The sequence below is a fragment of the Serpula lacrymans genome (genome assembly GCF_000218685.1).
Source record: "Serpula lacrymans var. lacrymans S7.9 unplaced genomic scaffold SERLAscaffold_1, whole genome shotgun sequence".
In the NCBI taxonomy this organism is placed as follows: domain Eukaryota; kingdom Fungi; phylum Basidiomycota; class Agaricomycetes; order Boletales; family Serpulaceae; genus Serpula; species Serpula lacrymans.
In genome coordinates, this window is record NW_006763290.1 from 3,664,631 (window position 1) to 3,691,740 (window position 27,110).

A 27,110-nucleotide genomic window follows, 5' to 3' on the forward strand; every position below is an offset into this window, starting at 1 on the left:
TGATGGTGTAAAGCCCTTACCAATGTCTTCTTCACAGCAAAACATCCAGCACACACAGAATGGGCCCTTGCTAAAGCCAACGGGTTTGCGACGGTGGGATGTGAGTAATTGTTGAGGAATTCTTTTAAGTGATTGATTCTGACAACAACCTCACTACCTACAGGCCAAAGGTGACCTGGCGGTATTTGCATTCCTGAATAGACACCAGTGAACTGAAAGCTCTTTTGCAAACGGGCAGTGGACAATCGGTCTGCGTGACCTTTTCCTCGTACATCAATAATATCATCAACCACAAGGTTTACCATAGTTCACGATTGTTGGCAAAAGCCCATATAAACACCAAAATGTCTAAGTTTCAACCAAATGACCCATAACAACCAGTAAACAATGGAGAGAAGATGTAGGTATTAGCAAAGGAAAAGTAAAGCAATGTTCCATGTACAAGCAAAAGTTTTGCGATGTTCATAACTGGAATGCAGACAAGTAACATTGCTGGATGGATCTGTCATACATGAGCTGTATAATTGATTATTGAACCATCTTCACTTACTAGAAAAGAGAACAGTAGACGGACCACCATTTGTATCTAAAAAACTGTAAACAAAGAACAATGATATTTAAAACTTTCTAACCTCAAGTGAAAGACATCTGAACACAACAAAATTTGCCAAAAAGAATGTGTTGAAGAAGGCAAGGATGATAATTGTTTGGAACGGGCCGGATCGGAATGCAAGGCCAAACTTACACAAATCAAATTATGGTCCAGTAAAAGATGATATGGACATTTTGATGATTGAAATCTGGTAACCTGATGGTATCAGGAATATAATCTGATTGTATAATTATCTGAGATTTTACCGAAACTTGAGTTGAGCATAACACACATGGCCGACTGGCACAACTTGTAGTGGCGCAAATTTGGCCCTATTTGCCTTTCTGCTCCTTCCACTCAAATTGAGCAGGCCATGACCGACATCTGGGGAACATCAATCAGAGTTGTAAAAGTAGAAAACAATTCAAATATAATGTACCTAAGTGATCTATATTTTGCCACAAGTGAAATAGGCTGCAAGTGACCTGCAAAGATACAGCATTGTGCAAGGAATGTAAAACATAATTATAGCAACCTATATAAGGACCTGACTGCCCTACACTAACCTAAGGACACCGCCGCAATGCCAGGAAATAGTACTGCAAGCTGGTTAAGTAACATTATAGCATGTCTACAACAGAATGAACTCACACTTTCAGGAGTGATCCAAGGAGTTTTACAGAGCAACAAACCTAGCCACAAAACAGCCCGGGAGTTGCTTATACACAATGCACAAAGGATATGTAATGTGCTACACAAGCAGTTGGGCGCTCACCAGTCAGTATTTTCAGGCCATTTCACTTGTGGCAAAATATACATCACTTAGGTACATTATATTTGAATTGTTTTTCATTTTTACAACTTTGATCAATTTTCCCCAGACGTCGGTCATGACTTGCTCAATTTGAGTGGAAGGAGCGGAAAGGCAAATAGGGCCAAACTTGGCGCCACTACAAGTTGTGCCAGTCGGCCATGTGTGGTATACTCAACTCAAGTTTTGGTAAAATCTCGGATAATTATACAATCAGATTATATAATCACTAACACTGCAGGCATTGGATTATTTAAGCCCAGCTTATATCCTGAAAACATTCAATTTTAGCTTTTTCTAGCCAATCAGAACCCAGAACTCCCATATTTTCAGGATATAAGCTGGGCTTAAATAAGCTAATGCCCGCAGTGTAAGCACTAGGATGTAGCATACACACACATCTGTTGACTGGTTTAGAGTCTGGGTAGGACTCAGTTAAGAGAAGAGAGAACTTGCCTATGTTGAGCATAGAAATCTGCCAAGTAAGGTTTGACTGTCCATTATATTGAGAGTAGTATCATCTGCTGCATGGTCAGCATAGAATGATACATTCTGATGATGATCTTCAAATGGTGGAAAAGTATAGCTCCAGCAATGACAGGTATTCTCTGAGCTTGCCATGTCATACATTACTTACCCTTGTGTAAGGTCTGACAAATTATGACATTTGTTTATAGTATGAGAAAACATGCATTGGCCAGGGCTTGAACCTGGGACTCCAGCTTTCATGGTCTGGTGCTTTACCAACTAAGCTACCAAGACGTACTTGGAAAGCATACTGATTGGTTGCATGCCCAGAAGGTCCAGAATCACTGTACACGGGTGCGGATCCCATTGTGTTGTGATAAGGTCAACCTTAAAATTTCATGACATTATTAGGCTTTAGTGAGTGTGCAGCCCAAGCACAACAAGTGTAAGTGACAGGTAGACGCCAATAACCACAAGTGGCACAATCTCCTTCCTAGTTTAGACATCAGACATTCCAGCAAATTTTTACTTACTCATTCCTCATCCATTGTTAAAGTCTTTTACCCATTGACTGAAGTAAAGAAACTATACAATACCTATAGAATTACATAATAGTCTCTTATTTCATTTCTATTCCTGGTACCGTAGGCTACCAGGTCTCATAACCAGCTATTGACACTACTTTTGGCCCTGGTGATTTGTACCGACCATCCACACTTAGCATGTGAGCACCATCTCTTTTCATTGTACTGCCACAGACACACATTCTTTTTTCCTCTTTCCACACTCATTACCCCCACTCATGGGCCAATCTCCCTCTGCGCTCAATGAGACTACTGGTACTTCCAAAACTCTTAAACACTCTTCAAATGTTTCACCCTCTCCGGCATTTTTGTCCCCACCGGTTGCATCCTTGTCATCAGGTGGGGTTTTTCCCCCTTCTGCCTCTACACCGCAAGTACTGCCCGTCCCAGCCTCTTCGCATTCCTCTGCTCATTTTGCAGGTATGCACATTATTCCTTTTTTTCATGTGCAGCCTATGTTACGATAACACAATTTTCGGACCTTTCCTCCTTTTTCATTCTCCGCTTTAACCTTGTACACTTTAGCTTTCACACATGGTGCCACACGGCACTTCCCCTTTTGTTCAAACTACTCTTTCTCGCGCCGCATTGCCTTCTTCTTATTTTAGATACAACTCTCTCACACAGTGGAGCTGGTCATGCGGGCTAGCCCCATGACATCATCAGCCACTAACTTTATCAACTGTACAGTGTATAAGTACAAACACTCTGTATTAGTATATATACCCCAATAGATCCAGGAGACTCCTCAGCGAGTCCTCCTGTTGTATACCAACAAACTCTCTGCAGCTTAAGGGGTAACCACTCCCTCAACATCTTCTTTATAGTGTGTTCTTGTGTGCGCCAGAGTAACTAACTCTTGGTTGTTACAGCTTACATTTTTCTTTTGAAATCTTATTTTCTGTTGTTGTTTGGATGTCATGGATGTTGGCAGACTAATGCACTGCCTGTTGTGGAATTGAATGTGCCCATTGATGATGGAAAGAGGGTAGTCCATGTGCTGTGTGTGGTCAGACAACACTGTTTGAAGACATGCAGGCAGTGGATCCTGTGGGTTTTGACCTTAAATTGCTAAGGAACAACTTACTACCTCCCCACATGTTACCTACCTCCTACAGAGGCCCTCAACACACTGCTGAGTTAGGCACCGTAGATATGTGTTCCTCTTGCTGTCATTCTCTCATAGAGCACGGAAAGCAGCCTGTTGAGTCCTGGGCTAATTTTCAATATTATAGGCATGACATTTTTCCTGGAGAAATTATTGATTGTGTTGATAACAGCTCTTTGTTTAATCTGATGCTCATAGCTCAATGTTGTTCCACTCAGTTATCTTACCTTTTTTCTCGGAAGGAAAATAGAATTTGTGCAGATTCTGCTACATCTCAAAGTTATGTGAAAGGGAATGTTGCTATATTGCCACAAGATATAATCAAAGTCTGAGAGTTTTTGCCTCCCTGTCAAGAAGATATTGAGTAATCAATCACAGCGTTGTTTGTTGGCACAGATACCACTGTTAACCGAGAGACCATTCAAAAATTACATCCTGTTGTCATTAGCAAGTGCAAAGTTAAAACTTTGCTTGATTTTCTGATAGCAAATAATCTGTGGTATAGATGTAGTGGAGTACAGTAAAGCAATGAGAACTTTGAACAAATGTATGAGGGTGATGATGATGATCAACTGGCAAGCACTGTCTCTCTAAACATTGTGCCAGCGGAAGGAAATGCAAACTCAGCCACTCTGGGTACAGTATACGAGAGGATCATAATGCATCTTCTTCAACAATAAAACCCGTTTATACACTTGATGCTGTTGTATATACAATCAGTGATAATTCACCTGCAAGTTGAAGAGTGATGAAAGCAACTACTCTTGCCTCCTGTTTGGATGGGCAAAGTGGTACTTGTTTGATGAATGACAGTGATCCAGCAATGTTGTCACTTTTGTTCCTGCACTTGGATCCATGGGGGGTCGGTTCCTTTTATCACCTTAATTAAACAGAATGCCAATGCATCTCATTTGAAAGGCAACTTCACAATTTGTTGATGCAAGATCATGGACACTTCCAATGTGATCCTAACTTTGCCTATCCTAACTTTGCCTATATATGCTTTTGAGTTCCTTCTCACTTATGAAACAATGTAGGCGCTTAACTCGCCGAACATGTGCCTGGATTGACAGATCTTATTTGGCTGTGGGAGAGAAACTCATCAGCTAAACCCAGCAACACTTATCAGAAAAAAGTGATTAAACTTCTGAACAAGTTGAAACTTATTTTCAAAGAAGTTAAGGGATTCACTGGCTACAAGTTGTGCTGCAGAAACAAAATCTGAGCACTCATCAAAAGGTTCGGTACTCCAGCTCTTTTTCTTACCCTTAATCCATTGGATGTGTCTCATCCACTAGTAGGAACACTAGGTCATTTATTGCCAGGAGTATGGCAGGCCATGTCTCCATGTGAACAAAGCTTATTTGTGGCCAAGAACCCTGCAGCAGCAAGTCAATTTTTCCATATGATGATGAGTCAATTTCTTAAGATTGTTGTTATACACAGCTACCAATCCTCTGGTCTTTTTTGACATAGTGAAGCATTTTATGGCATGGTTGAAGCCCAAGGTCACAGTACTTTGCAATGTCATCTTCTTCTCTGGTTACGGGGAAACCCGAATCCACAACAATTAAAGGATAACATAAAAGATGATTCTGCTTACCAAGAACGCATGATATCATGGTTGGAGTCCATCATCAAGTACAAGTTACCCGGAATGATAGACATTTTGCAAGAAAGTGCAGGTGTGCCCCTTACCAGACCTTCATGCCCTCCAGATGTAGACAATGTTCATCTTCAACACTTCCCTTCAGAATTCCACAACAAAACTGAGTTCAAGCATGATTTTCAAAGTTTTGTAAAGAAAGTGTCCATTACCTGTAATTGGCATGAGCATACTGATATGTGCTGGAAGCACCTCAAACCTGGTGAACCGTGTGATGATTCTCATTGCAGGATATGAATCAATAGATCCACGCAACCTTTATCAGAGATAGACCCAACCACTGAGTCTATTTTGCTTCGCTGATTGCATCCACACATCAACAACTTCAACAACATTGTGATTTTCTTGATGCGCTGCAATATGGACATTAAGTATATTGGATCTGGTGAAACAGCAAAAGCTTTAGTTTATTACGTTACAGACTATATTAATAAAAGTTTCTTGCCCGTTCATGTTGGATTTGACACACTGCATTATGCTGTGAAACAAAACAGCATTAAGTATTCAGGCTCATCTGACAGCACTGCAGTGAGACATTGAAGTTTGTTTACAAAAGCAGTAAATGTGATAATGCCATGTTAAGAAATATCTCACCAACGGGTCATGAGTTACCTCGTGAGTGGAGGTGACTGTTACAAAAGCCATAATGTTAAGTTGCTTTGCCAGGGTGATGTTCATTGTTATATACTTCATGAAGAAATGGAATACTCAGAAATGCCCGGAGATAGATTTCATGATATTGTGGAAGAAGGACTTTCTGACAACAAAGATGAAGATAAGAATGAAGGTGATTTTGAGCTTCCTGAGAGCTCCCACAAACATGTTCTTCTCACCTTTGACGGTCAAAAATTCAGCGCTAATATGGACATTGTAGGTTATTGTTGTCGAGGGACTGATGAAACATTTGGAAAGATGAGCTTGTGGGGATACAGTGAGCAAGTCCTTAAGATTCCATTAACACAAGAAATTGCTTGTATGTCTAAGCTTCTACCTACTGTACAACAAACAACGGTACCAATATTTCTGAACACAGCAATCTTCCATGTCCTTCTGGCAGAACACCTCTTCCTCATGGTCAATTTATCGCTCCCCATCCACAAAAAGACTTGCATTTGGTGCACTTGCGAGAAGTTCCTTTTGCTCCTGTTTTGCTGGGTAACCTATTGGCTTGAGCGGATCGGGGCAATTCATGATATGACCTTTGGTGCTGAGCAATGTTAATATTGTTTAAATCATAACACACTGTTTGTGACTTGAAAGTGGTCAATCAGAGCTGGTGAGAGGCTTATGAGCATTATCAGTTCTCACCTTATGTGTGCAACATAGTCACAAACAAGTGCATTGAATATGAGTGCAAAGATGCCTGTGACCAATCAGAAGCAGAACAAGAAACAAGTGCAAACCAATCTGTGAGTGTTGAGGGTGTAAACTTCAAGCAGGAAGATATCTGACGTTTAGCCATCTTGCAGCGCAATGAGTTGGATATTATTGATGGAGCTTTTGATGCCCTTGCAGTGGTAGAATCAGTGGTACAGCCTGATAAGAAACTGGAAAAAGTTAATGAAGTACTGTCAAGTTTGAACCGTGCGGGTGTATTTGACAACCCCATATAATACACACCTCCTATGGTATACTCTCCTCCTGCACTGGCAACTGAGGAGGACATGGCAAATATTCAAATCCAGAGTTTGCTGATGAAAGAATTGAAAAAAAGGAAAAGACCCTGCAAAGTCCATCAAGAAGTTACACACAAGCCTCCCAGAAAAGAATATGAAGTGAACTCTTTGTTGATTGAACTGCATCCTGAACACATTCATGCTACACACCATGGCACTATCCCTGCTGATATTTTTATTTCTTCTACTCTGTTTCACATTCTACAATGCATTATCACCTAATTTGGCCTTGCTACTAACACTGAACAATAATGTGCTGTAGAGCTTGTGGGCAAGCATTACACTTCTAAAAGTGTTGAACAGTTGATGTTTTACATTGCTGGTATTGGGGGATCTGGAAAAAGCCATGTCATCAAAGCAATTGTTAATTCCTTTGACAAGTGTCGCTCAAGCCATGAATTACTTTTAAGTGCACCTACTTGTTGTGCTGCTGTTCTCATAGGTGGATCCACCATACATTTATTGACCTTTCTGCTGAAATCCCAACATAAGCCAAATCAAAATGAACTGGAGAACTTATGGAGAGATGTTAATTACCGTGTTATTGATGAGATTTCTATGGTCTCAGTGTCTCTATTAAGTGATATATCTCACCGCCTTTCTTCTGCCAAAGCTTAACAATGTGGCACGTACTTTGAAACCTTTTAGTGGAATCAATATGAACCATACAGGAGACTTTGGACAACTTAAACCAGTGAGAGAGACCACATTGTTGGGCTATTTATTAGTTAGCCGCCTTACTCCTAATACCACACAAACCAAATATGGGCAATCATCTTTACATGGTGCGTTCTTGTGGCATTAAGTGAACAATGTTGTTGGACTCAAGCAAAACTGGCGTGCACAGGGTGATCCGGCCTTCATCAACCTCTTGCAGAGGATTTGCTTGGGATGTGCATGGAATGGAACTAGTGTGCTAACCGATGAACATACATGGTTGTAACTTTGGTGAGTCAGACTTTAACATTTTAAATAAATGTTGCATGTAATATGTATCTGTCCGCACATGATTCTGACAAACACCATGATTTCAAAGATGCACCTGTAATTGTCTGCAAAAAAGTATTGAGAGATGCCATTAACTATCAAAAAGTTTGAAATTTTGCCCGGAATTTCAACCAAGACTTTATTGTCTACCACTCCAAAGATATGATGAAAAACAGTGTCTCAAAAATGAGCTACAATGATTTGTATGGGATAAGGTAGGTTCTACAGTGTCTCATGACAGCTTGGGTAAGCTACCTCTTGTGTGCGGCATGTGTGTCACGGTGACTGAAAATGTGGCAATATCTTGCAAAGTAGTCAATGGTGCTGAGGGAACTCTGGAAGACATCAAGTACTCCATGGATGAACATAATTGTTGCTACACCGAATGTGTGTATGTCAACATTCCTGGAACTAACCTGCAATTGCCTGGTCTTCCTGACACTGGCCTGAGTACTTTGTTTTGAACTCATTTATCTCTTTTTCCTTGGAACAAAGGGCTCACCTTGAACTTGGGGAATAGCCTTTAGACTTTATAGCCTGGCACTAAGCCTAATGGTCAATGTATAGTCAAAAACATTCTCAAGAACTCCTTTTAATGCTGAGGTGCATGCAGGATTAATTCTGTGGTCTGGCTTGTGAGTCCTAGTTTGACAATACCCAAAGTTATATTTTGGTGCACACACAAAGGAACTTAAGAGGATAGCGCTGAATAAGATAAGAGCAATAGACTCAAGTCCTTAGGAACCAGTTAGTTGATGGTATTCAACAGGAGGACTTGCTGAGGAGTCTCCTGTTACAACCAAAGTTTTGATACTCTGACGCACAACTCAGACAAGCAAGTGTGAGGAAAATAGGAGTGGATAAACCCCATAGTGGTAGAACCAAGTTAGTTGTGGGTAAACAACAGGAGGACTTGCTGCGGAGTCTCCTTTAATCAATTGTGGTTTATATACTATTATAGTTTGTTTGTATATGTTTTGCTATACAGTTGCTAAGGGTGGTGGCTGATGATATTATAGGGTGCAGCCCTTGTGACCAGCTCCACCACGTGAGAGAGTTGTAGCTATAAATAAAGACAGTAGTGTGGCATGAGAAAGTAAAGATAACGGGAGTTAGAAAAAAAAAAAAAAAAGTGCCACATAGCACAAAAGATACACTATTTAGAACCCAGAGTTAGATACACCGGATAAGCAGACTTGTTGCCAGAGAACTGGGTAAGTTGCATATTATCTGTGGCTATGGTAACAGGGGGATTCATGCCATCTGTCTGTACTGTGTTCCACCAATCTCCGGTCCACATCTCATTGTAAATCCTGTGCAATTTTGAAGTATTGGTGAAGATGTGCTTGGGCCTGTGGACAATATCCTTGGCATGAGCTGGATTTTCTAGCAAGGACTTGATAGCTTTGATAGGATCACAATGATAAACCATATGCTTATAATTAGGACTATTCCTGAACCACAATTCTCTAGTCTTCCAAGTAGCACATTCTGGAACACGGTTGACCAGCTTATAAAGCCCATATATATTGTGGTAGGATAAACTTAATTTATCAGCCACCTTGGTTGAAAGAGATAAATCAATATATGTGCTTGAGAGAGAGAAGAGGCAATGTACCCCTGGTATTGCCATTGATCTGTCAAATGATTTATGGCCTATTCTATCCTGTATAACTCAGCAAGCAACCCTCTTGAAAGGTCAATATATTACACATGTATAGTATATTTTGTAAGCCTGTATGGTGTAGAGGATAAATGTGTGGTATATGGCTGTAGATTGATTGATCATCAAAAAAACGGACCAATAGGTTGAGAGTTCAAACCTTGTGTGTGTGATTGATTTTTTTAAATCAGCCACAAGCTCTCTCATAACTCATATATTTAGTCATATGCTATAAGTGCTATAAGAGGCTATAGCCAACTATAAGAGTACTATAAGAGCACATTGTTTCTGAATAGATGTTGGGGTTTCTATTGCAGCTATGATCACTATGACAACTATATTTGCAACTATAGTACTATTAGAGTCTATATAGCCAAAGTATTTTTCCTGATATAGTCTAACTCTGATGCAAAGGATGAAAAAATGTTCCCTGATCCATCCGCCTTATCTGAATCCATATGGGGTACCTCAATCCACTTCTCATCATCTTCATCAGGATGTTTTAAGGGTCCAGCCATATTCTCCTCAGATTCTGTGGGAATTAGGTCATACAGATGATCATAATAGCAACCCACCACATCTTCTGGGTCTTCATCCATAGGTCTAAGTTCATCAGGTAACATATCAGGTACTTTTCTTGCCTCCAAACCATTGTCCCTATCAAGTTCTCCTGGAATTGTTAAACTTTGTCACTTCCATTTGTTATACCACTTGCAGCTTCTTGCTGACAACAGATGGGAGTTTTAAGCTTCTTGTGACAAGCAGGACAGATTGTAGGATCCTCCTTTGTAGACTGGGCAGATGTGAGCTCAACTGGAACATTCAAAGCCTGAAGTGTAGAGTAGCTACACCATGCTTGACACACAAAAATGGCACATCCTCATTGTTGTGATCCATAGCATGGTTGTAGCATAGCCATCTAATCTGCGAGTAATGAAGGAAGATCATGATCCTGATAAATAGCTCAGGGTATCTATTAATGTCAAATGGTGAAGTGGTAGTGTTGCCTCCTCTGGTTAATAGTGATATCCTTAGCATGGGCCTGCAAAGAGACAATCCAATGTAAAATCTCCTAGCAACTTGCTCACAAAAGACAAACAATGCAGTATCTGCCAACTGGCCTATGACAAGGTTGACAAGGTGGGGAAGATCCATATATTTGACCTTGCACATAGAGAGCAGATGAAGCCAGGTATAGCCCCCATCCACAATATCATCAACAAGCATTAGGTCTGGTTTGCATCTATTAGACACCAGCCTTTTTGCAGATGACACCCATTGGTGTGACTTCCTCATTGAAGCATCAATTGAAACTGATTGCAAGTTATTGTTGACAACCTATCTCATATTAAGCTAACTAGTAAGAGTTCTCTATAGAATAATGACTCACCTTATTAAATAATGATGCTATTTTGTCCTCCTGCCTTTTTCTGTATTTTGTGTGGAAATATGGGGAATACGCCTGACACTAACCATGCATAATATATCCACAAGGTCTAGGGCCTTTGATACCTAAAAAAAACTGCAAAGTTCCTCCACAATAGACACCACAGTCCCCTCTGACAGGGTAGTATCCCAACCAGATATCCAAAAATCCATTTTTGCATAATATGAGATGGTGAGTAAGTTGACTGTGATTTTTTTGACTCAGGATAAGCCTAATCATGCCATTTCACAATATCACCTGCATGAGGATCTAGTTTGCTGGTTAACTCTTCAAGAAAATGGGTGTCTTTTCTCTACTGCTTCAAAATGTCCAATATATTGGGGGTTTAATGGGGCTTCTGCATTTGCTCAGCAAAACAAATATCCAGGTAATCCTTTAAGTCATAATAATGACCTTTTTCTTGTGATAGTGGACAAGATTAGAAATCACATCGGGATTGGCCCATAGTGGAATTGGTGGCGACATGAATACATGGGTGAAATCCATTACTTGTAGATTGGAATAGCTATGCACAGATCACTCCTTATTCAGTTCAAAATCCATTGCCTTGTGAGCCGCAATCTTATTCAAGCTATGTGGCCATACAAAAGATATCATCTAATGGTTTTTCAATCAGCCAGTAAAACTATCCAGTAAGAAAAGAGTGACTTACCCTGTATCTGTAGCTGAGATTGACTTGTGAGGCTTGAGTATAGGCCAATAAAGGCAGCTCAGCATAACCACTGCTGTCTCTCAGCTAATTTAGTAAGCATAGTTTTCACACATGCTAAAGGTAGGGTGCTAACTGACCATTTTGTTTACAGAGATCCTTGTAGCAATAAACTGTAGTAGTATAGAGGTCAGGCTGTAACATCCTTGAGGTGAAGTAAAACCTGCTAAAACTTTGGGTAAGCATGATATATCAATCCACACTACTTTTGTGTGTCCTTCTATCACTGATAACTTGAATAGTACGTCTATCCTCAGTATGCTTGATCCATTTTTGAGAGATGAATTGAATTATAACAGGTGTGTGGCACAAGATGCCAGTATAAGGGATGCATTATAGCCTCAGAGGTAAGCAGGCAGGACCATGAGAAATCCCGCTCACTATTTGATGGTGTGAGTGTCCTGCCAAGACATTTGTGCCTCCTGCCCGCTGCCACATGATGTTAAGACTGTGGGAACATTCAACCAGCCATACACAACAACCTCCCTATTGACCCTGGCTCATTTTTTTGACTCAGGATAAAATTGACTGTTTAGAGACATCTGGAGATTCTCATGTCCCTTAACTTGCTGCAAGACTCAAGGCAATTCAATCAGACCCACCTGAAACTTCACAACGTTCTGAAAGCAGAATTTCATCATCAGTATCTGGACAAAACAACAGGAGGCATCACCCACACCCTGGAGGTGTCAGAAGGTCAAGGCCTTACCCTAGGAATAGAATGCCTTTAGTCAACAGGTCCAGACGGAGGCTTGGGGAAGATTTGGTATGTACTTTGCCTGTCTCATCCAAAGCCTTCATATCTGCTTTGGAATTCAGCTATTTTGACTTCACATTATCCAACCCATCTGGGTCTCATTTGGTGTAGTGCTAAATCAGGGTGTTGTGCAGACAATAATTTGATATGCAGGTGAATTAGCTTCATGGTTTTATAAAAATCTATCACAAATACTCAATTGTACAGATACTAGAGAACACCACTGACATCACAACAAATAAGTTGAGTTGTCTTGCTTGATGCACAAGGATGAATGTAAGTGGAATTTGAATATGTGGCATCAAAGCGAATTTTCCAGCAGTTGAGTTTGAACACTATAATTGAATGTGTGAAAATGGACAAAGTGCCATTGTCCATTTTCACACACTTCCCATGATTAGATTAGATTTGGTGTGTAAACAATTTTAAATGTTTTAAATTGCCACACCAAAGTGAAATTTTCTATGGTGCTCATCACTTAGGTGCCACTTGTTTGGTGCAGTGGCCAAATTGATTTGGAGAATAAACTAACCCTAACCCTATGTACAGTACTGAGGGACAAGACCAGTGATGAATTGAGTGAGACATTATCTTGTCCTCCCCCCGATGTCCAAGAAAGCCCAAAGACTAAAGGCTGCTCAAGTAAGAGCTACAAGATGGCCCACCAGCAGAGTCACCGCTACACCCAAAGATGGACCAGAATCTGCAGTCCATTACTATGCAGAAGTGATGCCTGAATGGCTCAAGGGAGATACTGACAATGACATGGCCATGCATCTTACACCAGCAGACCATGCCAAACCCAGATACATGCTCATGAAGCTGGACTTGGAATGTGATTCCAACTGTGGATATACTGGTGGGGTGAGTGCTGGCCCAGTAGCAGCAACTATGAAATGCCATCAGATCCTGAGAGCGGTTGGTTGGATTCTGAGGATGGAGGCATATTGGTCAGGCTTGAGGACCAAAGATACACAGTTACAGGTTAAGAAATTCAGCTCAACAAAATACAAATCACACAGACATGTTTTGGAGACCATAACACACCTTTTTGACTGAAAATGGACCATATATAAATTTATATCCACTAAATTTAATCTAATAAAAAATCACTCTTATAGTTTTGTTCCCCTTGTCAAAAAGATTATTTTGGTAAGACAAAATTAAAATCAGATTTTTTCTTAAAGGGGTGGGAATATTGCACAAAATAGGTGGTGGCTAAGTGAAGAGCACCATAATAGTTGACTTTGTACACTAAAATAGAGTGTGTGAAAATAAATGATGCCACTGTCTATTGTCACACACTTCCTATGATTAGAGTGCCATTTTTTTTTCAAAGTCAGCTTTTGATGTATATGTGGCACTTGTGTTATGTCACAAGTCATGTCACAGCCCAGTACATTTGGACGCTTCACTTGGATTTTCTCTACCTTTTGCAACAAAATCAAGCTAGTACAACACTGAATAAGTGCCTTACTAGCTTAATATATGTTTTTTTTAACAATTATCTCATGTGATACTAATACAAGCTCTGTTTATTCTCAGCCACCATCTGCATTGGCATAAGCGCTATGAATGCCACCACCATATTTAACCACCATATCACAAGTTTACCTTCAGGTATAGTTTGTGTCCAGAATTCTTATATATGGGACTCATCAGTCCTAGCTATCCCCACTGATGTCTTTTGTCATTACAGTGATTTATTGGTATATGTATAACCACTTTAATTTTTTCTGAGTTGTCAGTGAATATGCAGAGGTAAGTTCACCAATCTAATACTTGGTGGTAGTCACTCATTGGGTTATTATAATACTTGCACAGACTTGAAGAGCGATCAAGCAAAACTCACAAGCTATCCATGAAATTGTGGTGAGTAATTTCATGGTAGCATTTATATAACATTACTGAGTGCATTTACACAGTATGAATAACTTACAGTATCTGATTTATAGGTATGGTTTCAGTTTTGTTAGGATAGTTTATCTTTACCTGTGTCATGTAACCGTATTAGAAATATATGTTGATTTTACTGAATATGATCTCTGATTATAATAAAAGTAAAAATAGTATAAATGCTCTGGAATAATATTTTATGGTAAAAATAGCTCTTATGTTCTATGGTAGAAGTTATAGCAGAGGTATAGTACATGTATCACAGAGGTGCTATTATAACTGGTATAGCAAATGTCTCAAAATAGTGCTGCTATATAGCACTATATAATAGGGACTTGTCTAGCCAAACTATAGCTGCTATTTTTGCTATATAGTGCAATAATGGCTATGATAGCTACAAGAGGCAACTAGGTTTTTTCTGATGTTCCACAGGCTCCTTCAAGAGCTCAAGAATCATGAGGGTTTTTGTCACTCCAAGCATTTCTCAACACAGGAGCAGCTTGCTATCTTTCTCTGAATGTGTTGCAATGGTGGGACAAATAGGGATATGCATGAGAGGTTCCAGCATAGTGCTGATACAATTTCAAAATATGCACATATGTTTATTCTTTAATATCATTCACCGAGTATCAAACCTTGTTACCCATAGGATCTTTCACTGTATGCTAATACCCCAATCTCCCCTAATGAGGAGGTCCCTCCTGAAATCTGAGATGAGCCCAAGTTCTATCCCTTTTTTAAACAGTGTTGTGGTGCCATAGATAGTAGTCATATCAATATTTTTGTTCCTGATGATGTTTTGTCCTATCTGACTGGGAGGGCAGTGCTGCAAATAGTTGTGTGTGCAACAATGCTTGGAGCAATGGCTTTGTAATTCCTCCAGGTCTATATTATCTTGCAGATGTAGACTTTCCCTCATGTGATTCTCTTTTGGTCCCTGTAACAATCAAGAATTAGTTACTCTGGCGCACAAGTCAGACAAGCAAAAAAAAGAGAATACCAATCAACAGTATGTACTGTTGACTGGTCAGAGAGTAATGAAAGGGAGTGGTTACCCCTTAAGGTAGGACTGAGTTAATTGTGGGTAAACAATAGGAGGACTCGCTGAGGAGTCTTCTGGATCTATTGAGGTATTTATACTGCTACAGGTTGTTTGTACATGTTGTACAATACAATTGATAAAGCAGTGGCTGATGATGTCAGAGGGTGTAGCCCGTGTGACCAGCTTCACTATGTGAAAGGCTTGTAGCTAAAATAAGAAGAAAGGCAGCGCAGCGCAAGAAAGAGGAGTTTGAACAAAAGGAAAGTGCCACATGGCACAATGTGAGAAAACTACAGTAAAAGGTTAAAGTGGAGAATGAAAATAAAAGTAAAGGTCCAAAAATGTGTTATCGTAACAGTCCACTACCGTGGGTAAAGCTTCACAAAGTCTTTGTTTCTTCTAATTTGATATTTCAGCTCATACTTGTTATCTTTCAGGCCCAAAGACTTCAAAGAGCTTTTCAATCTACATCATACTCAAGCTTGTAATACTATTGTATGCATCTTTGGGGTGATCAAGAGACACTTTCAACTAATTGTTGCAGCTCTAGAGTATGCTTTAGAGGTACAATCAAAGCTTGTTCCTACATTTTACATTCTTCACAACTTCATACACATCCATGATCCTGATGACAGTAACAATGAAGGGGACAGTATAGGTAGTGGACAGAATAATCAAGCTATATGGCAGGATCAGACAGATTATAGTCATGTATAATCATGTCAACACACCACAGTAAAAAGAAAGAGCAGTACTTAAATATGATATAATTGCAAAGGCAATATTGGAACAGTATATCACATACAAAACTAGAAACTAGTAACAGTAAAGCCCTATTAATTACATGCTATTAATCTCAAGGCAGATGTAGTTGGATCAAATGACATTATTGGAGATAGCAGAATATACATCAGCGATAGCAGTATTCTTGGTGAATAGTGCAATTGTTTGTGTACGCTCAGCAATGGCTAATGCATCATCAGCACAAGTAGCCTTGATCACAGCAATTCTCCTCTTAAGTGTGCTTGGGACATCACCAATAAGCTGGAAAATACTAGGGTTAGGACAACTGAGCAATAAAGCTGCAGAATAAGTGCATATGCAATTCCAAGGATGGCAGAAGGTTCTGTCATCTTGGTACAAAGGCACTTTGATGCAGATGTAGGAGTGGGTGATCCAGAACTGCACATTTGCATGTTGAGCTCTGAGACACTTCAATAGAATTCCAGAAGAGTGAATAGTTTGGTTAAGTCAATATTAAGCCATATCACATATCTGAGACTTTTCTTCACCATCCAAGTCTAAATCACTCTCTGGATGACCATCTACCGTGCCCACATCATCTTGATCCACTTGCTCCTTATAAGGATAAGATGAAGGCAAAAAATGCTCATCAACCCCTGGGATATAAAAAGCACTTTTACCAGTGGCATAGTGGCCGTCAATGAGTCCTATTATATTATTGTAGAGCAGAAAAGGGTTTGTACACTATGGCTTTGCTTCTGGATGAGACAGAGACAGATCTAATTGAGTACATCTCATACTAAATTATTGACTCTACACTTACTGCAATATAGTTATTCCACACATCTTCTTTAGCAGTTACAGTTACTTTCTTTCTGGTATCATCCCATCCAAAACCAGACAGCTCTCGGAGCTGCTAAACAACAAGACACATAGCCTTTAACTGTGATGATAAAAATCAGTACAATATATGTTATACAATGGTTGACTTACTGTCCCCCAACATTGGCTACAGTTTGTAGATGTCTTTGATGCACCACCACTGGTTTTATGGCTCTGCACTAGCATAACCGCTGTTACAACCAAAGTTTTTATACTCTGGCACACACAATGACAAGCTATAGAGTGAGGAGTGGGTAAACCCCTTAGAATAGGACCAAGTTAATTGTGGGTAAACAATAGGAGGACTCTCTGAGAAGTCTCCTGGATTTATTGGGGTCCTTATACTACTACAGGTTGGTTTGTACATGTGTACTATACAGTTGATGAAGGCAGTGGTTGATGATGTCATAGGGTACAGCCCGTGTGACCAGCTCCACTGTGTGAAAGACTTGTAGCTAAGAATAAAGGATAGCAGTGCAGCACAAGAAAGTGGAGTTTAAACAAAGGGAAAGTGCCCCATGGCACAATTGTGTGAAAACTATGAGAGAAAGTTAAATCAGAGAAAGAAAGTTGAAAGTCCAAAAATTGTGTATTGTAACAACAGCTGCAGGAACAAAAGCTGGTTTTTTGAAGTTATTATCAGGTTGATTATCTTTTATTTGTGCCTCCTTGAATGTATCCACTTATGTGGCATCATCCTCTGAAGTCCATTTCATGTTTCAGGGCTCTTTTTGGGCTGGACTCTGAGATTGTTGACTAGCAGGTTGGTCCTCTTTGTTGGCAAGGAGCCTGTCTTTTATAGATGAAATCTTGAGCATGAGCTTTTGAGAGGTAATTGTAGGCTTTTAAGGTGGGTTTGAGAGTGATAGAGCAGTGTGAGCTACTGTAGTTTGAGTGTAAAAGTTGGGAACACAATTAGCAGACTGGTGTGACAAAGTTTTTTTGAAACGAGCTGAGTTGCCAAACACATCAGCTTGTTCCGAAACAGGCCACAGAACAAGACTTTTTTGGCAGGCAACATTTCAAAACGGTGGCTGCCAAACAGGCCCTGATAAGTCAGTGAACCCCAGAATTCTTCAATGTGGCTGCGGGAGGAGCCTAAGAGACCTAGATATGAGCATGATAATGAAAATAGGTGATCAGAAGCTCGGCATGTTTCACTGCATAAAAAAAAACAATCGAGAGATGATGAATAAAAATAGTAGAAACATGAAATAGCTATACCATAGCACTGCCAGAGCTGCCAATGGCTGCAGTACTGTAGTTTTATAATAGAGTTTCTCGGGCACAGCCAAGCATGTTCCCCGATATACAGGCGAAGTTGATGATATATGCCCGAGTCGCACTGTTATCGGAACACATTATATTGCGTGCTCTTGACTGATATACAACGCAATACTTCATGCTTTGTGTTATCCACCTGAGCCGAGATGAGAACCATTTGATTAATTTACTCATAAATATGTGTTTTTGCGCGAGACGTACGAGGTGCCCATCCCATAGCAAAGTAGGCTTCCTTCGCCGCTTCTTCTTTTGCAAGCTGCTTGCTCGGTCCACAACCATGCCCCTTTTTTATCCCGTTGACTATCCACGAAATTATCGCTTGTATGTCACTCATGAGTAAGATCCGATCCGAGAAACTCACCAACACATGTAATCGCCCATGTTCCTGCGTGTGCTGGGCCAGAAAAGGTGGCTGGATAGGAAATAGTCACACCACGTTGGTGCGCAGCTTGATTGAAGAGGGGTAAAAAGGCAAGGTTAGGTTGAGCTGGGGTTAGAGGATTAGAAAGAAATGCTGTAAACGGGGGAGGTGAAGGTATTGGAGGCGGAGCTGAGGATGGTGGGAGCACGCTATAGTGCTCATCGTCAACCTTCAGTTTTTTGGCCGGTTGCGATGACAAGCCAGAGGGCCCAGGCTCTGCCGTCGAACTGTCTCTGAAAAGATCACTGGAAAGTCGAAAAAGTCCACCTATCCACTCTTGCACTGGTTTGATTCCACCCTGAGCAAATACGGCGCCGAGATAAGCGTTGAATAATAGACGGCCTTCCTAGCGATCAAGTCAAAATCAGCGCCATGCCAGTTGTCGACAAAGTAAATATACTTGGACACTGTTCAGTGAGGATAAAGAGCTTGGGTCGCAACGCACTTGATTTCTTAACCTGTACAAATTTGTCCAGTTGTCGATCATTTCATCTTGTAGAAGCATATGCCTTTTATTCTTCTCTAAGTTGTATTTATACATCCTGTGCAGGTGTAGAAGAGAAACTCACAGTGATCTCTTCCACCTTCAACCTGGGTTTCTTAAAAAGCAGTAGTTGCGTCGTCATCATGTGTAACACCTCCTCTCCTAGAACCGCCAACGTCTCACTGTCGTGATAACTGGCTTTACATGCTATTCGCAAAGACCTATGCGTGAAAACTTCCAGAATAGATTCTCCTTGTAACTTCGGCAGTTCAGGAATGTCACCCATCTGAGTCGGAGAGCGAGACCGCTTGAGTGCCACATTGATAGTATCGACACTAGCTTTACCACTGTCAAAGTCGGGGGTACTAGTAGAGGGCATGATAGACGAATCGAAAACGTGATTTCGCAATCGAGGTGTGAGCATGTTCAGGAGGAGTATAAAAGACACCTAGCCTGCCCGGTTACCAGGCCTTACAAGGTTGGGCGATCACGCGTTTCTCCCAGTCATGCAAGGCTCGGTTCTGGCATTTTCCGACACCAGCGTTAAACCCTGCACCAAATCGGTAGGCTGGGACGTGAGAAAGTACCGGGCCAGCGGCATTGTCGGCAACCTTTTGTCTCCGATAGAATGACTAATATAATGGAACACTCGTTACTCACTACCACCACCATTGTCCACGACTCCACACCGCCATTCTACTGCTGTTTTTCTGCAGCCACCCATCACCAGCATCAAGCACCCTACCCTGCTGTACTGCTGCATCTACCCATGTCCCATTCAAGAAAACGAGTACCTGGCCTCTCAAAGTCAGCAATAATCCATCGGTTCGGACGGTTTGATTGCACTGTGGATGTGGCAACAGCCGGAAAACAAAAGCAGCGTATGGAGGAGGCAGATAAGATGCGTAAGGCTGAACTTCAAGGTATGTTAGTGTCATACTTCCTCTTTCTCTATGACTTATAATTCTGATTTTAGAAATGTCGTCAAAGGACTGTGAGTATGTAGAAGAAATGATTATTGATCAAGGTGTAGACATTGACAACATCCCATATGCCGCTCATCAGGGCTTTGACCTCAGTCATGAGGGTGGTGAGTATGAGGCCTATGAAGACTTGGGGCAAACAATTGCCGACTTGAGTGGATAGTAAGTTTTGCTTTACGCTATATTTTGTGATTTTTTTTTTCTGATATTATATTAGCCGCTACATAGATCCACAACAACGTCAAGATATACTCAAGTTCAGACGGAGCACTGGGATTGCCAGATCCATCACGATTTGAACACAGACCAAGGACATTTTTTGGGGTATTTACAGTGATATACTATTGATCCAGTAAATTTTGCCACCATTTAGGGCCCTCGTGTGCTCCATGCATGGACATATCAGAGTTTCTGAATTGCCATTCAACAGGTGGTTGTCCAACATCATTGAAAAGACCTGGATTAAAGAGATCTTGAAGAGACGGCAAATCAGTATTTGTGGTCCCCATTTGCTCATTGATGTTCAGTACGTCTCTGGTGTCTCTAGCTGCTATGTTGACTGCATTGGGATTTGGCAGTGCCGTTGTGCCTGTGGTTTGGCTTTCAAGCATCTGTGCCACATCATCATGTGGCCTCCCTTGCGCATGGTCAAAATTTGTAAGGATGTCTTCAAATTGGTCAAGAGCAGGGTTCGGAGAGAAGAGAAGACCTGTGTCTTCCAGCAAGGAATTCTGATAGCAATCAGTGGACTTTTGGAGGGATGCAATGGCACCGGCAGGTGGTTGACTTGGGACTGTTGATCCTCCCGCCTGAATAGCGACTGCAGAAGATGTCAAAGGAGCTTCGCCTTCAATGGTACATATATCTACGCATTGTCGTTTGGATATTGTATGCTCATTGACAGGGCTTTGGAGCCGTTTTGTTCCCTTGTCTGATCTAGTTTGCCTATGGGTGTCTGCAATTTCCCCACTATCAAGTTTTCTGTTGCGGTTATTCAACATTTCCATATACTCTTTTTCGCTAATACTTTTCCAGTGTGTTGCTCCAGATTGCCATTTTTGCAACAGCAAATATTTTAGTAGGGCTAAAACCCACATTTTAATTCCTAAATAGTAAGTTATCACTTCTCACAGGTTATCCCTAACATTACAGTTGCCAAATATGCAATGGTGATGGGATCAATAGTGGAGGACAAGAACATTAAGGTAAAGGGCAACTGAGTAATCAATAATATTGAAGCCCTGCCCTTAGCTGATCATGCCATGATCAGCATTTATATAACATTACTGAGTGCATTGTACACAGTATGGATAATCTACAGTATCTGATTTAAAGGTATGGTTTCAACTTTGTTAGGATAGTTTATCATTACATGTGTCATATAACCGTATTAAAAATATATGTTGATTTTACTAAATATCACCTCTAATTATAATGCAAGTATAAATAATATAAATGCCCTGGAATAATATTTTACGGTAGTGATAGCTTTTATGTTCTATGGTAGCAGTTATAGTAGAGGTATAGTACATGCATTACAGAGGCGCTATTATAACTGGTATAGCAAATGTCTCAATATAGTGCTGCTATATAGCACTATATAATAGGGACTTGTCTAGGCGTACTATAGCTACTATTTTCCCTATATAGCACTATGGTGGCTATGATAGCTATAAAAGGCAGCTAGGTTTTTCCTGATGTGTGACTTCAGGCTTAACTCTTTCCCTCCCACCAACAAACTGCATATAATGTATCCTCACCCAATTTATGAGTAACCCACTGCTAATATTAGCAATTCACTTCTTTATTATATCCGTGGCATTAAACACAATCACACCTTAGTTGAGGTCAAGATACTCACCAATCACCGTATTCACACCAAAGATGTTACTGTGGTCCCTGATCTACAAGTCATTATGAGTAATTTTACTATTGGGTGCATTACCAAACCAGAGATACTGTGGATTAGGGATATGGGATTTTCACAGAATAGGGATGCCATGGTGAGGAAGATGACAATAATGGTCAATAAAATACTTTCAGTCTCCCTCTTGCTTCTTAGTTTTATTAGCGAGTATTGTAAATGGACGTCCCCACAAACAGGAAGTGCAGTTGAGGAAAAAAGAGAAGCTTACTTTCAAGCAATTCCATCCCAAGAAAACTGAGCAAACAATGTTTGGGCCAGTCATTGTTGAAGGTCACTATTGACTTGATATCTGTACAATTGAGTACCATGTCTACAAATGGCCAATGCTGGATGCACTGATTAACTTTGACTCTAATAACCCTGCCACTACTGCTACTGGAGTGAGTAATATAGATAAATATGAATATCTTTGTCCGCTAACAAAATGAAAGATACTGTATCCAACATGTGATATGACAGACATAGAATCTATGTTATGTGTATTTGTAATCTGGAAAACCTCAATGTCAATTTGAGCCAACTTTGACAAGTTCGCTTTTCAAAGCCTAACCTCAATCTCAATTAGGACATTTTGACCAATCACATGTCCAACTCAGTTTATTACAAGGCCTACTTGCACTAAATTGATTGATATAATGGCAAGCACACAATGCGCCAGAACCTCAATAACCAGGGGTCGCCTGACGTCTCTGGGTTGGCTGAGCTATCCAACACAGTGCAGGACAATATTAAAAAGCCAAGACTGAGGGCTGAAAAAAAAAGGCCAGTAGGAAATAACAGTGTACTGTTTATTTCTCATATCAGAAGACCAATACTCAAAATATTATATAGTTGGAGTTGATGTATTGTGAATCTTACATGTGATAGATAATACAGTGATAGCTTTTTTTCTGTTTTCATGTTGTGCTTAATCATGTAGTTGCTGTCTCAATGTAAGCTATATGTTGTACATTGTATGATTTGACTTGTATTTTGATATATATCTGTTTTCCTACCAATATTTGTGAATTATCTGATAGGCTTATTAGTGTTTATATTTTTAAAGCTGTAGTACCACTACTGTATCACCAGTCCTTGTCACAGGACTCGCCTAAGGTGTAGAGAAATATTCCCCACACCAGCTGTCTAATGTCTTGATCTAACAATATTCAACCTTCTGCATCTAAGGACAACATAAGAAAAATATTGGCTATTTTCCTCTATCACACTGCAAACTATAGTAGGTTTTATTTCCTACATCTACATTATATACCATTGCCCCCCGGGCACCCCTAGTACTGGTATAACCATATTGTAATTACAGGAGTTTATCAACATTTTCATTTTGACCATGTAATTCCAAGTATCTGACGCCCAGGCCATCAAGAAACTAGGAATATAAAAGGAGGACAAAGTGGACATTGAAGATGGAGTAGCAAAGGACTTGACAAAACCGGATAAACCCGGTCTCTGCCAAAGCAGCCATTGTTCTCCATGGAGCATAGCCACCACTCCATGGAGTCATTATACTATAGCGAGTAGCACCTCCGGCTATAAGTAGTAGGGGGTTTAGTATAGAAATACCTCAGTCATTTCTATAGCCTCTTGGGCAGCGGCTGAGGTATGTTACATTACATTTATTAAAGATCACCTTAAACTAACATCCATTGTAGTTTCACATAGGTAAATCATATAGTCGTTTCTATAGCCTCTTGGGCAGCGGCTGAGTTTTACATAGTTCTATTAGGACTGACTGAGGCAAACCTGTGGATGTGCAAGCATACCCATTAAAAAATCTCTATTGGAAGGAAGAGATTGGAATGGCATCATGCAAGGTCTGACATCATAAAAGAATGCAACTGACTCATTGGTGTTCAAACAATAAAGTGTGGTTAGGCTATGGCCATTGGTGATTTAAGGCCAACAAAAACTAAATTTTTGGAACATGTAGTATGAATCAATTTATACAGAACTTGGTGCAGACATCTAATGTCATATCTAGTCTCTAATTCTGAATTAAGACTTGGTAGCCTACAATACCAGGAATACAATGCTAACTATGTTGGATCATTTTTATTGGATTGTTTGTTTTTCTGATGCAATGCAATATGTGGCTGTCTTGTATTTGTCATATGTTTATTGAGTTTGTTTGGGTTAGTGCTGCTGCAGTCCAGTTTAGGACCATAGTCTGGATGTGAATTTTAGTCTGGTTTCAAGGAGTTTGATCAGAGGTTCAGAGGATCCAGGAAACCAAACACATATTATGTTCCTGTATGCACAAGGGAAGGTGGATCCTGGACTGTTCTCAGTAGTTCTGAACAGTCCTGAACATCTAAAGTGCTAAGAACTGGACCAAACTGGATCATATCAGCACTAGTTTAAGTGATACACAGAAGGTCCCATGCCATTCTCAATCTCATGTGACATGGACAGTTGGCAGACTGTATAGACTTAAAGAGAATAATATTACCCAGTTTTCTGTGTCTTACAAAGGATAATCCTGCACCAATCTAGCAAATCAAAAAACAGGGTGTGATTATTGCAGCTGAGTTTGAATGTTCACACTAATCTGGGAAAATCCCAGCAAGAAATGGGATGATTCTAGTCCAATATAAGCAAAGCATGAAGGATGCTTTTATATATGTAGTAGTGTAGAGATTTATGAATAATTTATCTGTAATACAATCGACATAAATAAATCTTAGGTTGAATTGTAATATGAATATATTTTTGCGTTATTGTGATAATTGTTCATTAGTGGGCCTAAAATGCTATATTTCAAAGATGCAAGTAAGGGAAAAGATATCAAGATATAGCTATCTCTTTTCTTGTACACTCATAAAATAACCATTAATAGTGATTTTGTTATGTATTAAATACAAGCAGTTTTTACTTTACAGAACTTCATGGGCTATTGTGATTGTCAATAATGTTGATATTGACTACACAATCACTATTAAACTATTATTTCATGTCTTGATTTCTAAGTTGTAGGAACTATTTTCCATTGTCAAGCCCTAGGACAGCCACACAGGTATTAGGGGCCATACAGCTATGGCCCTGATGTGTTTGGCGGTAGGAATGCTGCTCCGGGACCTTCATACAATCTAATTTGCTGATGAGGATGACAACTTGACATGGTCAAATATTGAGTTTGCCATGGTGGGCGAAACTATCCTCCCATTCTGCAGGGACATGACCACTGCAATACAAGATAGCTTGGAATCCGCCTTCCCTGACAAGGGCAATGCAGAGTTCCACCAAATGTGGGCATGAGGAGATGGATGGGGAACCCGGGAACATTGCACACAGGACAAAGTCAGGTAATAGTCCAGTAAAGCAGCTTCAACAAGCCAAGGACACCAAGGTAGATCAGACACTAAAGGTAAAGAAACCCAGGAGGCATTGCATAGTAGGTACACCTCTTGTACAGTAATGTGATAAATGTACATAATAGCCCTGGGTTTAAAATGTGTACCTGGGGATGTGAGCGTTATTGTCATCCCGGGTTTAAAAAGTGTATCTGGGGATGTGAGTGTTGTAGTAATCCCGGTTTAGATCTTACAGCCTAGCTGAACAGATCATAGATCACTTGGCTATAGACCATTCCCGGGCAATGTTTCCATTTTGCCAAGCATCACTTACCAATAGCTTATCAATGTGTTGAAGTTAGACAGGTCCTGGGCCATATTGATGGGGCCCGGGGTAGAGTTCTCAGCCTTGTTTCTTATCACACATTATAAGTATATGCAAATGAAATCTAGAACAAATAAAATTATATTACAAGTCCATTGAACTATGATTTCGTCTGATTGTACTCCCTCTCCTTTGCTTTCAACCTTGCTACCTCATCCTCCAGCTGGCTAATCCTCTCATAGAGATCCCCAATAATCCCCTGCCTTCATTCCATCCTTGCTACCCTTTCTTCCAAGGAAGGAGGCGGACTCCACTGCTGTGCTGGGGACGACCATTGTATATGGCTAGGGACCGGGGATGTAAAGCTGAAGTCAATGAGGTCCCAACCATCACTTTGAGGAGCAACAGTGATAGGGACATCACCTCCCGGGGGTGTATGAGGCCTTGGTGGCTGAGGTGAATCCCCTTGTTGGGCCTCAAAAGGCCAATAAGGTGGAGGCCCGGGGGACGGACAAGGGGTTCCAGGAATGTCCAAAGGTGTTTCTTCCTGCCTGATTGGGTTGGAGGAGAGATCGGGGTGGGACAGAAGGGTGGCAATGGGAAGTCAAAGGGGGTGTTGGGCCGAGGGAGTGTGATGTCTGGGGGGCATCAACAGCCTCCCGGGGACAAATGGGAAGAGGGCTGGGGGATTGCAATGGCAACCTTGCCACAGCATCAAAAGACAGCACAGAGACAAATGTTTTTGACCTGGGTATACCAATACTCATGTAGATATTGCTATATGTAAATAGATGTCTCATGGATACCTCAAATCCATCAGGACCTTAGAGGGCAGAATTATCAAGATTTAATAATAGCTCAGATACAGTATCCATCAAGAGTGGAGGTAAGACCACACTGCATCTCAGCAATCTATTGCACTCTTTGCCACTCATCATCCTGTGGCCCAGCCGGGGCACCTATCACCCAGCTGGGTTGTCTAAGACGAGCACCCTGTAATGTATTGACCTAGCCAGGTTGTCTTGGATGGGCAGTGTCTCACCCAGTTGGGTTGTTGATGATGGCACAATAATATCACGTCTAACATGGCCTGGCTGGCACACTCAGCCGGACTCTGCTGGCCCTGTCTATATAGTAATATTTATCAGGTAATAATGCCTCGTCTAAGATGAAAGGTTATTACTAATCTATGTAACCAGTAATCACGAGTCCCAAAACTGTAAAGCAACAGATATCAAAGAAGAACTGGGCTTGTTTAGTGCGAAGATATGATTTCAATCACATTGCAGCCAAGATGTTCCCCTGTTGTACCCTTTCTTGGCGAGCTTTCCAGATTTTCCGCTTTTGAGCTGCCCTTGTCCTCA

At 40.6% G+C, this 27,110-nt stretch overlaps 7 protein-coding genes across 7 annotated transcripts; 5 read left to right on the plus strand and 2 right to left on the minus strand.

The window, feature by feature from the left end:
• Positions 1-5,943: 5,943 nt before the first annotated feature.
• SERLADRAFT_404776 (uncharacterized protein) lies at positions 5,944-6,842 on the plus strand (the record flags this gene model as incomplete). The annotated part of the gene is made up of 5 exons (XM_007312560.1): positions 5,944-6,099; positions 6,142-6,202; positions 6,263-6,445; positions 6,556-6,638; positions 6,699-6,842. The coding sequence occupies 5 exons, from the start codon at positions 5,944-5,946 to the stop codon at positions 6,840-6,842; spliced, it is 627 nt and encodes a 208-aa protein (XP_007312622.1).
• A 6,232-nt stretch (positions 6,843-13,074) lies between these two features.
• On the plus strand, positions 13,075-13,527 carry SERLADRAFT_432357 (uncharacterized protein; the record flags this gene model as incomplete). The annotated part of the gene is made up of 1 exon (XM_007312561.1): positions 13,075-13,527. The coding sequence occupies one exon, from the start codon at positions 13,075-13,077 to the stop codon at positions 13,525-13,527; it is 453 nt and encodes a 150-aa protein (XP_007312623.1).
• A 1,632-nt stretch (positions 13,528-15,159) lies between these two features.
• Positions 15,160-15,321, plus strand: SERLADRAFT_344916 (uncharacterized protein; the record flags this gene model as incomplete). Its single annotated transcript, XM_007312562.1, has 1 exon — positions 15,160-15,321. A coding segment is annotated over one exon (162 nt), but the record flags the coding sequence as incomplete, so codon positions are not given.
• A 2,979-nt stretch (positions 15,322-18,300) lies between these two features.
• SERLADRAFT_455023 (uncharacterized protein) lies at positions 18,301-19,706 on the minus strand (the record flags this gene model as incomplete). The annotated part of the gene is made up of 5 exons (XM_007312563.1): positions 18,301-18,452; positions 18,518-18,616; positions 18,678-19,083; positions 19,138-19,254; positions 19,307-19,706. 5 exons carry the CDS (start codon positions 19,643-19,645, stop codon positions 18,445-18,447), a joined length of 969 nt encoding a protein of 322 aa, XP_007312625.1.
• Positions 19,707-19,880: 174 nt separating this feature from the next.
• On the minus strand, positions 19,881-20,159 carry SERLADRAFT_375965 (uncharacterized protein; the record flags this gene model as incomplete). The annotated part of the gene is made up of 1 exon (XM_007312564.1): positions 19,881-20,159. The coding sequence occupies one exon, from the start codon at positions 20,157-20,159 to the stop codon at positions 19,881-19,883; it is 279 nt and encodes a 92-aa protein (XP_007312626.1).
• Positions 20,160-20,525: 366 nt separating this feature from the next.
• Positions 20,526-21,148, plus strand: SERLADRAFT_375970 (uncharacterized protein; the record flags this gene model as incomplete). Its single annotated transcript, XM_007312565.1, is given in 4 exon segments — positions 20,526-20,556; positions 20,635-20,648; positions 20,664-21,059; positions 21,119-21,148. 1 exon segment carries the CDS (start codon positions 20,724-20,726, stop codon positions 20,937-20,939), a length of 216 nt encoding a protein of 71 aa, XP_007312627.1.
• Positions 21,149-21,901: 753 nt separating this feature from the next.
• SERLADRAFT_364573 (uncharacterized protein) lies at positions 21,902-22,412 on the plus strand (the record flags this gene model as incomplete). The annotated part of the gene is given in 3 exon segments (XM_007312566.1): positions 21,902-21,954; positions 21,997-22,310; positions 22,330-22,412. The coding sequence occupies 3 exon segments, from the start codon at positions 21,902-21,904 to the stop codon at positions 22,410-22,412; spliced, it is 450 nt and encodes a 149-aa protein (XP_007312628.1).
• Between the last annotated feature and the right edge of the window lie 4,698 nt (positions 22,413-27,110).